The sequence below is a fragment of the Phoenix dactylifera genome, chromosome 8 (assembly GCF_051530095.1).
Source record: "Phoenix dactylifera cultivar Ajwa chromosome 8, Ajwa_hap1_PhDact_Kaust_v1.1, whole genome shotgun sequence".
In the NCBI taxonomy this organism is placed as follows: domain Eukaryota; kingdom Viridiplantae; phylum Streptophyta; class Magnoliopsida; order Arecales; family Arecaceae; genus Phoenix; species Phoenix dactylifera.
In genome coordinates, this window is record NC_143197.1 from 4988407 (window position 1) to 5003360 (window position 14954).

Consider the following 14954-nt stretch of genomic DNA (forward strand, 5'->3'; position numbering starts at 1 on the left):
ATGACCCAACTTGATCCAACCCATTTGCACCCCTCATCCTAGGGTAATATTTGATTTCTTTGGTAACGTGGCATGTGGTCTAGCGGAATCCAGGAATTCTTGTATGATTGTAACTTTTAATTCAAAGACCATTGTAAGATCGTAGCTAGACTTTCAGTGGCATGCGTTTTCTAACTTGCAAACACTGATTTCGAGAGTTTTATTATAATTATGGGCCTCTACGAGATTTCAATTTCACGCACACATATTGAAATTCCTATACAGTCCATGGATTTATAGACATCATTGGTGTTAGAACATGGATTGCAGGAAAAACTAGAGAACACAATCTTGAATTTTCGTTGGAACTAGCAGATAAGGTACAAGTGGGTCCGCTGACTCTTGTTTGCTTTCTCATACGAGTCCGGTTATACTTTGCATCCTCCCGACAGCTTTAGAATTTGGGTTTGACACGTAACAGCTAAATAGGGGTGCGGGGATTCATGCCGGTATGTGTTTAATCCTATACCGGTCATTCACTGGATAAATCTTAAATATTTATACATGTTCAAGGAACCCAAATAATATCTTCCGGCTAGTCATTATGGATGAGATCCTAAGTTATTACAAATAGTATCAGAGCGGATCCGGCCTATAACCTATGTGGACGAAGGAACACTGCATCACGGATCCATTGGGGCTGACCACGAGCTGATCGTGGCGTTTGTGTTTACATTTGAAACAATTTGAACCTTTAGCCTGACGAAGACATCAGGGCTTGAATGGGGGAGTATGTGAGGATCCGTACCAGCATGTGTTTGGTCTTACATCGGTTATTCGTTTGGTAGATCTTGGGTACTTATACATATTCAAGTAACCCAAATAATACCTTCCGGCTAGCCATTTGGATGAGGTCCTAGATTATTACAAGGGGTAGGTCTCGATTGATACTTAGTATGAGCCAGATTAGACTCGGCACCCTTATGGTAGATTTAGATTTGGAAATGGCATTTGCAAAAACTTTTATTATCAAGATGATCTAAACCTGATAGGTATATTCATTATTAATTCGTTATCAATGAAATTGCACATCCGGAAAAAAAATTGAATGTTTCAACACTTCTCTAATAATTTTGGTTACTCATTATAATTCCAAACTAAAAGCTAATTAAGTTGCGATACCAAGGTAAGCTAATAGAAACCATGAATGGAGAATTGGTGTATGTAACCTCCAGTTCCTCCATTAGGCTCCGATACGAGAAATGCCTGATGACCCTTAAATGTTAGACAAAACGGTTAACTAGGGTCTTTTGGTGATTGAGAGTGCGGATTCGAATGGAGGATTCAAGATTTTTCTTCTTACCTCCATAAGTACTTGGGGTCAAGACATCAAAATTAGACTAATTGAGAAGAGGAGGGAGGGAGAAGCATGTATATAGTCTAACACCGTTATCGTCATGCTTATTAAGCTGAGAAAAAGATAAAGGAGGAACTGTATCGAGGATAGAGGAAGAGAATTATGAGATCAAGCCGTAATCACACAACTTATTATCCAATTTCAGATTTATTAGTTTAAAAACTAATCGATTCAGAGAAGCTTTTAAGGATTCAAATAAATCATTGATTTAATCAATGCTTTTGATGCTGTACATAGAATAATATTATTTTCTTCAAATAAAACTGATTGGGCAGTCAATTGGGATTGCAAATTTAGTGGATTGATCATTCAATTGCCTCTGAATAGGTTAGAGTTGGAAATTAGAACCGATAAGAAAAATGCAATAAATGAGCCGAAAAAAAAGAGGAAATGATGCTAAGGCAAACAAAGTTCCCATAATTGTCTAATGCTATTTGATTAATGGATCACATCCGTCAATACTTTTCCAAAAGTTCGGTAGAAATAGAGATTGGAAACCGAGATTGCCATCACGAGAGCACAACCGTTCAAGCTTGGCCTTGCATGGCACGTGCCCGAAGCCAGATTTGACTCGACTCCAAAGCGCTCCGACCCAAATTCACGGACCCCAAGCCGTTTAAAGCACCGGGGAATGCTTCAACGAATAATTCCACTGTTCCACTTCCAGCGTCGAGGCCCTCAAGGCAGACTGGGCGACCAGGAAAATAGGAGAGTCATATATTCCATCTAAAGCTTCTTTCGATCGAAAAAGAAAAGGATTTTTAGGGTTCTTTTCAGGGGAGGAATCCCTCCAATTGTCTCCTGTCCCTCGCTGCAAAACGCTCTTAATAGATTCGCTCAAAGGTTAGTTCCCTCTCAGATACCTCTCCTTCTCTCATAATTGAAGCTAAAATTTTCCAATTTGGCTCGATTGCATCCAGAATTCCGTTACCGTTTTTGCTTTCTAGGATTTTCTCCCCTAGAAAGCAGCATGTTTCTTGTTTCCTCTTTTAATTTGGTCGGTATGGTTGGGGTTTAGGGTTTTGATGGATAGCAGTTCCCAGGATCTCTCAAATGGAGAGATTGGGGTAGATTCAAGGAAGGAGCGGTCTCTGGATCAGTGCGCTTCATCGGCGACCGCCGGTGGTGGGTATCGCTTGTTCGATCGCCAACGGTCGATTCACCAGATAATTGGGGGCGGCAAAGGTAATTCATTCCAGAATTTCATCACATGTTTGGATTTTTTTTTTTTTTTTTTGCGTGTCTTCGCGCGCGCGCGCGCGCCGGGGGGGGGGGGGGGCATGAAGGTTGTTCTTGAAGTAGGAAGTTAAGGAAATTATGTAGAGCGTGTTTGACACTTACAGAAGCGAGGGTCTTGAAGCTAATTGGTCTGTTCGACGCATGAAATGATGGTTCCTTGTTTCCTAGAAAACATTCTGACTGATGGGAACTGATGAATCTCTTAGGGTTATCAGATGCGGGAATCTAGATTTAAGTTCATTATGTTTACTGATAGCATGGGTTAACGCACGATCTGGGACACAGTTGATTCCTTGGTATTTTTGGTTCTGGACAGAACTATACAGACTTTTATGTAGGTGTGCATTTGGTCCCACATCGGCTATGCAGTGGACAGATCTTGGGTATTTATACTGAGCCAAGGAATCTAATCAACACTTTTTGGCTAGTCTGTTTGGGTGAGATCCTAGATTATTATCAATGATATCAGAGCGGACCTGGCACATGGCCTATTTGGACTAGGGGATATTGCAGCACTGATTTATTTAGTTGATCATAGGCTAATCATGGAGTTTATAATTGGATTTTGTGATTGGGTTTATGATATTTATGATTGGATTAGAATGAATTTGGACCTTAGCAGCGAGGATGCTAGGGTGCTAGTGTGGGTGTGTATTTAATCCCACATCAGCTATGCACTAGGTAAATCTTAGATAATTATATAGGCCAAGGAACCCAAAGAACATCTTTTGGCTAGATTTTTTGGGTGAGATTCTAGGTTGTTATAGATTCCTTGTTGGGTTGCAGGAATCATTCAGTTTAAACTCGCGTTGAAGAATGGCCTTCCAAAATCTGCTAGAGTTATGAAGTTGAATGGCTGGTTTCTTAGGCATGAGAGATGGAATGAAATGATTAAAATCATGGGGTTCTCCATTTTCTTGCCATCTTTTTTAGCCTCGTATATTTGGAGTTTGTTGAGTTTTCTCTCCTTATGCAATAGTGACTAAAAAATATGGATCAACCATATAATGTACTACCTACCTCTGGATTGCCTACCCTTCTTCTTGTGGTAATAGCATTGTGTTGTTTTCAAGAGTTTGCATCCGCTGTAGTCGATGTTTTGGAGCCAAAACTTGTTCAAAGTTTTCAAATCTATAACACTCATTTGCAAATAACAAATCCTCTAGCCACTTTTGAGGAAATTTCTAATATTAGTACAACTCTACTAAATCATCAAATTAGATGAAATAGCATTCGACAGTTTCTTTGTTGATTAAGTATTTAACAAATAGTTGTTGGATTAACTATCATTTGCAGAATGGTTAGTGTTTGCTTTTTGAAAGTCATGGCTCACAAGTCTATCCCTATGCCTCATAATTCTGTCCTTTTGTCCGATATTCGCAAGAGTTTATGGATACGCCAATTTCACGGTGTGAGTGGAAGTTATTACGCTATACTTATACAATAATAGAGGTCTCTTGAACACCAATTCATATTCCAGCTTTGCTTGCTAATTCCTTTCCTATGCAGAGCCAATATGCCTTGGAACCTGGCACCAATAAGATGGGTGGCATCAAGGTTGGTCGTACTACCCCAAACCAAGCAATTCGAAGCAGGCTGAACCCCTTACCAAAAGCCCTATTGGCTTGGGTAAACAGGCTGAACCCCTACCAAAAGCCCCCCTCCTGGTTTGAGAGAAGCTCAAGCCAGGTTATGCAATTAAATAGGCTGCCCCCTCGCATGCTGGATCACGATCGCCCCCCCTCCTGTCCTTGAAACCCTTTCAAACTCCTTCGGCCCCTTCGCCTCCTCCTCCAGCCTCTCTCTCTCTCCCCTCGTCTCCCTCTCCTCTGTGTAGACCCTTCGAAAAAATATCCTCGCCTCTCTCCATCGATGCCCTCCACCTTTCAGCCCTTCTCCCACTCTCCATCCTTTTCTGGCCACGGCTGTTGGACTTGGGAAATCGACTAGGATCGGTCCATGCCTTCAGGTGGGCACCCCCTCCCTCTCTCTCCCCCCTCCCTCTCCTTCCTCTCCCCCCTCTCCTACCTCTTTGGCCCTCTCCTCTCTCTCTCTTTTAGTGGTTCCTGTACATTGTAGTTCAGTATGTTATGGACCGTATCATACTGTACCGATCGCTAGTTGACACACCTGTTGGTATTGGGTCTACCAGCCTTTGGTGGCATCAACTTTGGAGACTGTGATGAAACATTCTCAATTTTGAGAAACTAACTTGACATCTAAATTGGTGCAATGTAGATGGTTCCAGATTTAATAGGCTTCTCTACTGCATAAGATTATTGTATTGCAATGCATACTGATAGCTGATTAGTCATGCTTTCGAGCCATTTGAAACATAGATATTATAGTTAGCTCTTTGTTTGTGACTTTGGGTGGAAGGAGAAGACAGATCAACCAAGCCGGCAGAGATGATTCTACCAAAAGGATCAAAGCTAGATGAAGGAGTTTTGTTTTTGAATTTTCAGGGGAGCTATGGAATTGCTTTAGTTTGCAAAAAATCCCTCCTCGCAGCCACCACTGGAGTTTTGCCTCCTAAAGTGAAGAGGGGGCTGTTGTTGGGAAAACTGATAGCATTCTCTAGCACCATAGCTCAACTGTGACTGTTTGCAGTCAGTGCTGCTATCTCTAATGTAAATCCGTCAACTCTGGAGACCTTGCCGTTCTAATGAATGTCACATTCTCTGGCATATGCACAGGAATATTCTGACATATACAATGGCTACAATTTGTACGCCATTAAACGCCGTTCCTGGAAGTTAAAGCCTGATACATGCTTCCATAAACTACAACACTGATTTTCTGGATTGAACTAGTTAGATGACCAATTTGAAGACATTCACTTTGCCCTTTTGGATGCCCATTGCCAACATGGTTTGTTAGTTGTTATTTAAAATTGACACTATATATATATATATATATATTTTTTTTGGGATATAAGAGTCTTGCGACCTGATGGAGGTCATGAACTTACAAACAGAAAGTCAGATAGAATGAGTGCAAAGCTTGATACTTGAACTGCCTTGATAAGGCTTGTAGTTAGATATGTTAATCTATGAACATTTAGTATGGTACCATACATTCCTCAAAAAAGTGTGACTTGATACATCTCAGGTTCTTTTTGAACTGTTTGTGATTTCTTATTAGTAATTATGCTGCATGAGGAATTATGAGCTTTTTGATGTAAACAATTTCAGAAGGCATGAAATTAGTGTGGATGGACTGACTCTAATTCCCTATATGGCATGGTTTCAAAATCTAAAATTTGTTATGAATTTAATACAGGTGAGGGGTTGGTTTCTAACTTAAATATCAATACAGTAGATCTGTTTGGTCCTATCTCTCTGGTATAATAATCTTTTAAATCATACTCTGTCTTAGCTTGAAAATGTCCCCGTGATGCGCTTACAAGGATTTCACTAGAGTTTTTTCATAGTTTTATAAACTTGTGTGGATTTTAAATAATTTATTTATTTTGTTACTGATTTGTTCCTTATGACATAACCTCTGATTGTTCCTTTTCTTAGCTGCCGATGTTATATTGTGGAAACGCCAATGGATTTCAGTTGGGGTCATTGTTGTTGCTACTGTGGCATGGCTTTTATTTGAGAGATCTGGACTGTCATTCCTGACAATCTGCTCAGACATATTGCTTCTTTTGATTGTGATTCAGTTTATTCGGGCTAACAGTGCTGTTTATTTAAATAAGTAAGCTGATTATTCCTTCTATATTTTATTTTGCCTGCCATCAGATCAACATGCTAACCGTCATGATTTCAGTTTTTTTAATATTCTCTTTTATTGAGCTAAAGTTTTTGAGATGCTTCATGGTGAATATTTATGAGCAGACAACTTCAACCATTGCCAGAATTGGTTCTATCAGAAGAGATGGTTAATAACGCTGCTGCTTCATTTCGAGTTAAAGTGAACAATATGCTGATGATGGCGCATGATATTACTCTTGGCAAAGACTTCAGGCTCTTTTTTCAGGTCAGTGATGATCAACCCTTCGATATTTGGAGTCTAGATATTCTCTGTGCCATCAAACTTCAAGTCTTAGCAAAACATTCTATTTCTGACAGGTGGTGGTCTTCCTTTGGCTTTTGTCTGTTGTTGGTAGTTTCTTCTCATTTTTCACTCTTGCATATATAGGTATGTTCCTCTTTTACCTTGCCAGTTGAAATTGCTATATGACATGCTACAGTCATCATTCAGTGCTAAATTTAACACAAGTCGCCAAATAAACATCCACCCCCCCTCCCCCCTCCTCTCTCTTTCTCTCTTCTTCTCCTGCATGTATCTGCATGCTCATGGGGCCCGTATGCTCTTTTCTTGAAAATCTATTCATTGCCTGCTCAAAAACTCGACATTTTTTTTTAACTTTTAATTTGGTCATGCACGCTGCAAGTTTCTTACTTTTTGATAAGTAATTGTTTCTTTAATGTATTCTAATCAAGCAGCACATCTCTATCTTATATGACAACAAAGTTGTGCATCTCATTCATGTTATCACTACCAAATGGAAGTCTACATTAGTTTCTTGCTTATGTGGATCAGTGAAACTTCAAGGTCATGGAATCAGACTAAGCACAAAAACCTTGATTAATGCATTTATGGATGTTTGGTTATTATGTAGGTAGGTTTTAGTGGAATGTTTAGTAATCAATGAATATGCTAGTGGTAGTTGATGGTTGAGCATTTGGGTTTCTCAAGACTTTGAACATACAACCAACAAACCTTAGTTCAGCTGGTTGGCATCCCTCTCCACTTGGGAGAGGTCCAGGGTTCAAAACTCAGGTGTTGGCAGTGGCACCGCATCAGGGTGTGGGTGTGTGTTTTTAGAGAGAGAGGGGGGGGGGGGGGGTGTTAATAAATTTGAACTGGCTTAAGATGTAAGCCTCACATACCCTTTCAGGCTTTCATGCACAAATCATTTCAGATGTTCTTGAAATTCTGTATTGAATTCTGAATTCCTTTACCCTTCATTGTGCTGAAATGAAATTGTCATGGATGACAGGGACCATTGTGTCGATCACAATACCAGCCTTGTACAATAAATACGATGTGCATGTGGATAAATGTGCTTGGTTGGTCCGCCAGAAATTTACCAAGCATTACAGGGTGGTGGATGAAAATGTGATACGTAGACTACCAAGACGCTTTTCCAAGAATAAAGATGCATAAATTCTCTGAAAGGAAAGATTATTTTGAGTGCAGAATTTGCTGCTTAACTACTGAACTAAGTTGTTTGAGGTTGCTGTGTATCCTGCTATGTAAATTATGTTAAATTACAGCAAGTGAGGCTGCAAGTTTTGTTCAAAGGCATCTTTGAAATTTGTTAACAATTTCATAACCCATTCAAATTCTCTGGGATTGACAAATAATGGGATCTGCACTTAAAGAGAGAACGCATAGGTGAATTCTTTGCGAAACCCTCTGGATGTTTTCATGAAGCCAATATTGAGAGACAGAGAGTATGCTCTCTTTTCATGAAGCCAATATTGAGAGACACAAAGTATGCTCTCTTGTGTATATTGCATGCTTCCGATGTATGACAACATTCAAATCCCTCTTCTTGAACATGTTAAAAAGTGCTTCACCTATAAAGTTTCAGGATATACAGATGGAAATGCCATCATTCAGAATGAAGCTTGAAGGGGATCTGAAACCCCCGAAGCGCTTGACATGCAGACCAGATCATGTTGGCGATCCACGTGTAAATTTTATTTCCAGAAACGCCTGTGACAGCTGCCAGTGAGGCATTGCAAGTTCATCATGCATACGTAATGCTTATCTTGTAGAAGCCAATTACTAGGAAGATATTCGGTTATCATGCTCAGGCCAGATGATCTTTTATTGATATGCATCCCCATTTTGGATGGAGGCCGGCGTTAAGCATCCCATGGCCTATATAAAGCAAAATTTGAAAACAGTACGTTACTGCTCCGCCAACAAATACACTTCCAACATGTGCCCACGCCGCTGACTGTCTATGATCAATACACAAGGAAAGCACGTTTATGAATCCTAGTAGCGTTTGATATATCTTGCAATATTTCCACGTCCCAAAAAGAAGCATGAAGCATACTGCTTCCTGCTGGTTTGGTCTGTTCTTCAGCTCACCACCTGGCCCTGTTTGGAAAACATCCCAACAAATCCACAGCAAAATCATGTTTGCATCTTTGAAGGTCAATTAAATCACAAGATACGAGTTACTAGGTTAATGACAAAGTCCTTCAACCACTAGGCCTCATACACACAACTATTGGTATCTAGGAGAAGTGGTTCTTCATGGTTTAACCTCAAGCCTACTCTCGCTTTGGATCTTGTATCTTCAAGGTTTGCAAGTATCAAGGAGAAGTGGTTCTTGCATGCAAAACTCCTCAAGTAGCTCACGAGCACTCTCGAGCCAAACCTTGTAAAGATCATCTGAAAATAAAACAAAATGCACCTGCAGCAAAATGATGCAAGTTATGTTCACATTCAATCAGCTGCATTTATGTATTTAGTATCATCTACTAGGACAAACAAGCGGTATCATTTCAATGCACCTTATTTGAAGTTGTTAAGATCAATAACAATAGACCCTTTTGCATTGCAACAAGGTCAGGAATGGTACAAACAAAAACTCGGAAGGGACAAAAAACACAGAAGGATGAGCAGAGTTTTACAACCAGCAGCAAGCCTTATTCCAACATTTTCAAGACCTGTCAACTTTGATATCATTTCTGGTCATGTCAGGTGACAAGAATATGTCAACTAAAAACACTTGATGGAGGAAAAACGAATGCATCAGTTCCTCACTGGTCCAAAAGAATTGTATGGTAGATCACCAACACGATTATCTGTAAGCTGGTCTTCCAAACTAGCTTCATTCATGAGGAGCTAGCAAGCAAGAAGTTTATCAACAGTAGGAATATTAATAAAAAGATGGTATCTAATACCAACTATTTATTGCTGATGATACTCACAGTTCAGGTTCCCTGACTAACTATACTTCCTTCTTGTAGTCACTTCTTATTGTTGTACCCTAGTTACTGAGTTCAAAGCAGCCTTCTGTCCTTGAGAAATTTAAGACATTTTTCATAAATTTCAGAACCTCTGCAATAAGTTCCTGTTAAGGTTTAAGAACTTGGCTTAGGTGATATTCTGGTGCATAAACCTGAATACGATTTCTTTTGCTGCTTAATCCACAAAGGAAGAGTGGAGATATCAGTAGAGGGAGATCTAAATGTAACCATCACTAGGCCAGAATAAGAAAGGTCATTGTCAGATCATTGAGAACTATGAGGGGTTTTCAAGATTTTCTTAGCTTTGCTTCTCGGACAATAGAAAGAAGATCCAACAGAGGAAACATAACACTTCCTGCTCTAAATCCTTAAAGTGTCTCCAGGTTTCTCATGGTCGAGTTTAGTAATAAAGGAAAGAGTGTTGGAACATCTACTCTTTCAAGTGACATGATCCTTTTCACATCTTCTAGAGGCATTATGCAGAACAGAAATCTCCTGACCATACTCTACAATCACAACTTCTCCAATCCTTCTTCATTTTTACTACGGTTTAAGAAAATCACAACACAAGCAAAAAAAAAAAAAAATTGCCAACACAGAAAATTTTCTCACAAAAAGACTAATTTAGAATAAAAATGGCTTGATCAAATACTGAAGATCAAAATTGTCGTCCCATGTTTCAGATCGTTCGAATATGTTTAGTTGCACATAAATGCATATTAGAAAAAAAAAACCTAATGTCGAAAAGGAGTTCCTAGATGTTTATATAGCTTCCATAGGAACTCAGTTCATACAAGAGACTATCACCTATACAAATGTTACAAAGTTACCAACAGTGAGAATACCCATGGTAATAATACCAATGGAACATGCCTAAGTTGCAATGGAGTGCCCACACCGACGAGGATGGCAGCTGAATGAAGCTTATATGACAGTGGTAGAAGGGTAGGGTTAGGTAGCAACAGACAGGTGATGGTGCAAGCATGGTGCAGACCTATATTGAGGGAAAAAGAGAGGTCCATAGTGGTGGTAACATGGTAATTACTGTGGTATTATAAGGGTCATGAGTTCATACTAGTAGCTATTACAAAAATCTGCACAGGAAGAGTTTCTTTTTTTAATTATTATGAAACAAAATAAAAGGATGTGCATTTAGGATCCCAAATGACATTGTCCTATGAAATCTATGAATGTTTTCTTTCTGAGATTTGCTGCTTATTTGTCCTTATTTGACTTTAAGAATCACACTTACGGGTTTTGTCCATCCCGATAATGTATTATTAGATTACCCACCTCCTTAAAGCATGAGCATATATATCATATCCCAGGTCATTGATTGGAAGGCTATACTCTTTCCGGTCATGAAGCGAAAAACGATAATTAATGAACTTTGGAAATATGGATGTCAAAATGATTATTTGCAATGAAAACAAATATAAATTAGAAAATATGATGCTGTACCAGGAAAGGTTACAAACATATGTTACCTCTTTGAAGTCACCTGAGAACTCTTTTGCTGTAGATACAGCTATTCTGGAAGCTTCTTTGTAAGGATATCTGTGAAAAAGGTGTGCAAGAGAAACTGAAGCCACAATGTTGGAAGAAATGAAAATATGATGTTAGAAATGATCAATTACAATTTCTCAAGCAATATATGAAGCTTAGTCACTATATACCCATAAACACCGCATGATATGGCTGGAAAAGCAATATACTGAATGTTGTTCTCTTTAGCACACCTCAAGCTGTTTCTGCAATCAGAAAAAAGAAACAAAGCTTGTAGAACTTACTATGATGTCCTCCACATATCATCTCATGTTTGGACCTAAGAAGAAGTGACAGGACGAAAGAGAGGGGGGGGGGGGGGGGGGCTTGGGGTATGGGGGTTTACCTGTATGCATTCCCCAAGGAAACCTCAGGCTGCTTGTCAACATCATAAATGGGGCCAACAGTGTGTATTACATGAGACACAGGAAGCCGAAAAGCTCTGCACAATTTCAATGACTTAATATACTACATGATCCTTGCGACAAGTACCTATATAGGATTAGAATGCCCCAAGAAAATAATTAAAGTCTAATTAGAGATACTTACAGCGTTATTCTAGCTTCACCAGTGGGACAGCGAACTCCATGCCGGACCTCTGGAACTTTTGAACATGCCTCTCGAAGTTCTGGGCCAGCAGCTCTATGTATGACTGAGACAGGGGATAGCAAGCTCAGAAAAAATAACTTAATAATGTTTAAGAAGAGAAAATTCTGATCAGTTACCTCCATCAACACCACCGCCTCCAAGCATTTGTTCATTAGCTGCATTTACCTGCAAAACAAGTTCCATTACCATCTGTCATGGCAACCCGCTCAGAACAAGGGGGGAGGCAACAAATGTGGAAGTAATAAAGTAAATGATAATGCCATTTCTACCACTAAAGAAGTGAAGGGAAGTCCTTTAACATCCAACATGAAATTACAGCACTACTATCACCAAATTAAGGTGGATTTTGAGATTTCATGCAGTGCAAGCGAATCAGGTAGATCTATTATGTGCCTCTGCATCTTACTTTATCTTTCTGATGCTTTAGACAGCTGGTACCAACTTAGTTCACTGATAAGAAGACTCAAACCTCCTCTGAATTGTTTAATAGAATAAACAACTTGTATCACTGGTTCTCTGTAGACCACAATAGTTTTCATGCCAATATATGATTTATGTGTAAACAATCTGCCTCTACTATATATACATATAGATATATATAGATACATAGAAATACACACACACACACACATACATACATACACACACACACACACACATATATATATATGTGTGTGTGTGTGTGTGTGTGTGTGTGTGTATGTATGTATGTATGTATGTATGTATATGTATGCACATACATGCACATACTATGTACATGTACATACATACATATATATATATATATATATATATATATATATATATATATATATATATATATATATATATATATATATAGATAGCACACATGCACGTGCCCCCCCCCCTATATATATATATATATATATATATATATATATATATAGATAGATAGATAGATAGATAGATAGATAGATAGATAGATAGCACACATGCGCGCATGCACGTTATATCTATATATATATATATAGATAGATAGATAGATACATGCGCCCCCCCCCCCCCCCCCCAACACACCACACACACACATATGTGTGTATGTATATGCATGTATGTATGCAAGGAGTTCAAATGCAATGCTTAACTTCAATGAACATGCACAGTTACATCCATACTAGGATGGCTGAATGTTAATAGCCATCGAGTAAAATTTTAGTACCTACCAATGCAATACCATCTGTATATTTGTTAGGTTGATTAGCTTTAAAAACCACATATATCGTCGTCTTGAGTCATTAATCAAGTCTGTTAAATAACATGCAGGTCTGGCTTTGAACTCATCAGTCATCAATGTGCATAGATTTGGTTAGGTCAACATCAACACATGTGATATTAAGAGCATTGCCCCAGTTTTGGCCTCTAATTTATAGATTTGGAACATAATGCTTGTTAAGAAACAATTTATGAACTATTCTGTTTCATCATTGTCATATCTTAATATCATGACTCAACGCGAATAACACAACCCTTTGGCACCACCAGCTTCGAATCAATTTCTCGTTTCACTGAGAATCTGAGGAGACCAAATAAACAAACTAACATAAGTGTCCACTGAAATGCCCGCTACACTGAACTGGTACCTGCCTTAGAGCGGGGCAGGAAAACACATACCTAATCATCAATATTAACCAGCTTCTAACACGTTCACCAAGAAAAATCGGGCGCTTTTAATTATTAAAACAGCTGACTCTTGATTTTGGAAAAGAAAGAGCTAAAGAAGAAACTTAGCGAAATTTTGGAAGGCTCGGGCAGTCATCATTAGATCAAGAAGTAATTTCTACTCGATACGAGACAATTTACCAAAAATCCCAATTCCAACCACTACAGACCAAAGAGAGAAGGGTTTCGCGAGCTCACGATCGCGTCGGTCGATCCGTCGACGAACCACGTGGTGATGTCCCCCTTCTGGAGCTTGAGGACGCTCGACGGAGAAAGCCCGAAGCAGTCGCCCCCTCCCAGCCCACCGCCCGCGGCGGTCGAAACCCTATCCCTGGTTCCTCCGGCGGCAGCGGCGCCGTCGGCCGAGGCCGGAAAAGCGGGGCTCCCAGCGGCGGCGTCTTCCATCCGGGCGGCGATCAGAGATGTTCTTCGGGTTTTGAGGGATCGACGCTCTCTAGGGCGAATGGCTTCGACGGCTTCGGCCCGGGAGAGCTCCGAGGATTCGACGCCCTTGCAAAACAACAGTAAAAAGGAACTGATCATGTCCGTACGTCAAACTAAGAAGCGCAGTAGTGGAGCGCGTTATGTCGCTGTCTGATCACCGCTGGATTATGATAATTTGTATGAGGAGCCATCTCAGCGTCCAATTGGTGCACCCGAGGGCGCATTTGGCTCGGGGGAGGAGAACGAAAAAAAGTGTCAATACAAATGCCTCACATCTGGTTAGAGAATTGAAAAAATAGTTTTTACATTTATCATCTCTCATACGAAATAGAAATTTTTGTGGGATAGAAAAAACTCATTTTTCCATAGTTTGAGAATCAAGATATATAATTTTTTTTCAAGAAATACCTTTAAACACTAGTAAGGCGCGTTGTTTTTTTACTTTTCTTGTAATCGGTTATTAAGGATATAAAAAATATTTTAGATTTTTTTTAAAAAAATCTTTAACCAAATATAAATATAGCTTTATAAAGTATGCTTCTTATCCCACTTTTGTATGATCAATAAAATATGCCAAAATCACTTTTTCATATATAATATATTCAAATATTAGTTTTTTCAAAAAATATATTTTAATAATATAAATTTTTTTTCTGCGAACCAAATAAATTTTAAATGTCTTTTTGACTGTTTCAGTGACTTGACCAAAAAAACACCCGTAGCTGGAAGACATCAAGTTGCATAGGAGCAAGAAAATATGCTCAATGTTGTGCTTGGATGCATTCTTGCGAGGATGGTTTGCTCATCTACTTCTTTCTTTGTAAATGATTGTCATCCGCCAAGTGCAAGCAGCACCAATGATAAAGTTATGAGGTATTGAAATGTGCCGATCTGTTTGTGCCACTATATGAAATAGAATTTCTGGGAAAAATATGGACAGGGCCATATACCATGTACAGGATTAGCATCTTTTGATGGTTGATCTATTTGTGTTAGGTAATTGGAGTGAATTTCTTAAATTTATTTTAAGAAGG

General features: G+C 39.2%; 2 protein-coding genes across 3 annotated transcripts; one reads left to right on the forward strand and one right to left on the reverse strand.

The window, feature by feature from the left end:
- Window positions 1-2047: 2047 nt before the first annotated feature.
- On the forward strand, window positions 2048-8250 carry LOC103702124 (Reticulon family protein). The gene is made up of 6 exons (XM_008784422.4): window positions 2048-2239; window positions 2415-2581; window positions 6160-6340; window positions 6481-6622; window positions 6715-6784; window positions 7650-8250. The coding sequence occupies exons 2-6, from the start codon at window positions 2422-2424 to the stop codon at window positions 7814-7816; spliced, it is 720 nt and encodes a 239-aa protein (XP_008782644.1). The 5' UTR covers window positions 2048-2239; window positions 2415-2421; the 3' UTR covers window positions 7817-8250.
- A 538-nt stretch (window positions 8251-8788) lies between these two features.
- Window positions 8789-14034, reverse strand: LOC103702127 (uncharacterized). Of its 2 annotated transcripts, none has more exons than XM_039124355.3 (7): window positions 13675-14034; window positions 11913-11961; window positions 11737-11839; window positions 11534-11629; window positions 11319-11393; window positions 11130-11199; window positions 8789-9083 (listed from the first exon to the last, which is right to left on the reverse strand). In XM_039124355.3, exons 1-7 carry the CDS (start codon window positions 14017-14019, stop codon window positions 8967-8969), a joined length of 855 nt encoding a protein of 284 aa, XP_038980283.2. In that variant the 5' UTR covers window positions 14020-14034; the 3' UTR covers window positions 8789-8966. The 2 variants fall into 2 exon arrangements, with proteins under 2 accessions (XP_038980283.2, XP_089780833.1); XM_089924707.1 differs by having other exon boundaries at window positions 11130-11224.
- Window positions 14035-14954: the final 920 nt, after the last annotated feature.

What these genes read in the sequence shown, in the direction of transcription:
- LOC103702124 (XM_008784422.4), top strand. Translation starts at nt 2,422, where the DNA reads ATGGATAGCAGTTCCCAGGATCTCTCAAATGGAGAGATTGGGGTAGAT. An exon ending in AGTGCTGTTTATTTAAATAA is followed by an intron (nt 6,341 to 6,480) that starts GTAAGCTGATTA and finishes ATTTATGAGCAG; the next exon opens with ACAACTTCAACCATTGCCAG. An exon ending in TTTCACTCTTGCATATATAG is followed by an intron (nt 6,785 to 7,649) that starts GTATGTTCCTCT and finishes CATGGATGACAG; the next exon opens with GGACCATTGTGTCGATCACA.
- LOC103702127 (XM_039124355.3), bottom strand. Translation starts at nt 14,019, where the DNA reads ATGATCAGTTCCTTTTTACTGTTGTTTTGCAAGGGCGTCGAATCCTCG. An exon ending in ACGGATCGACCGACGCGATC is followed by an intron (nt 11,962 to 13,674) that starts GTGAGCTCGCGA and finishes CTTGTTTTGCAG; the next exon opens with GTAAATGCAGCTAATGAACA. An exon ending in AGGCGGTGGTGTTGATGGAG is followed by an intron (nt 11,840 to 11,912) that starts GTAACTGATCAG and finishes CCCCTGTCTCAG; the next exon opens with TCATACATAGAGCTGCTGGC.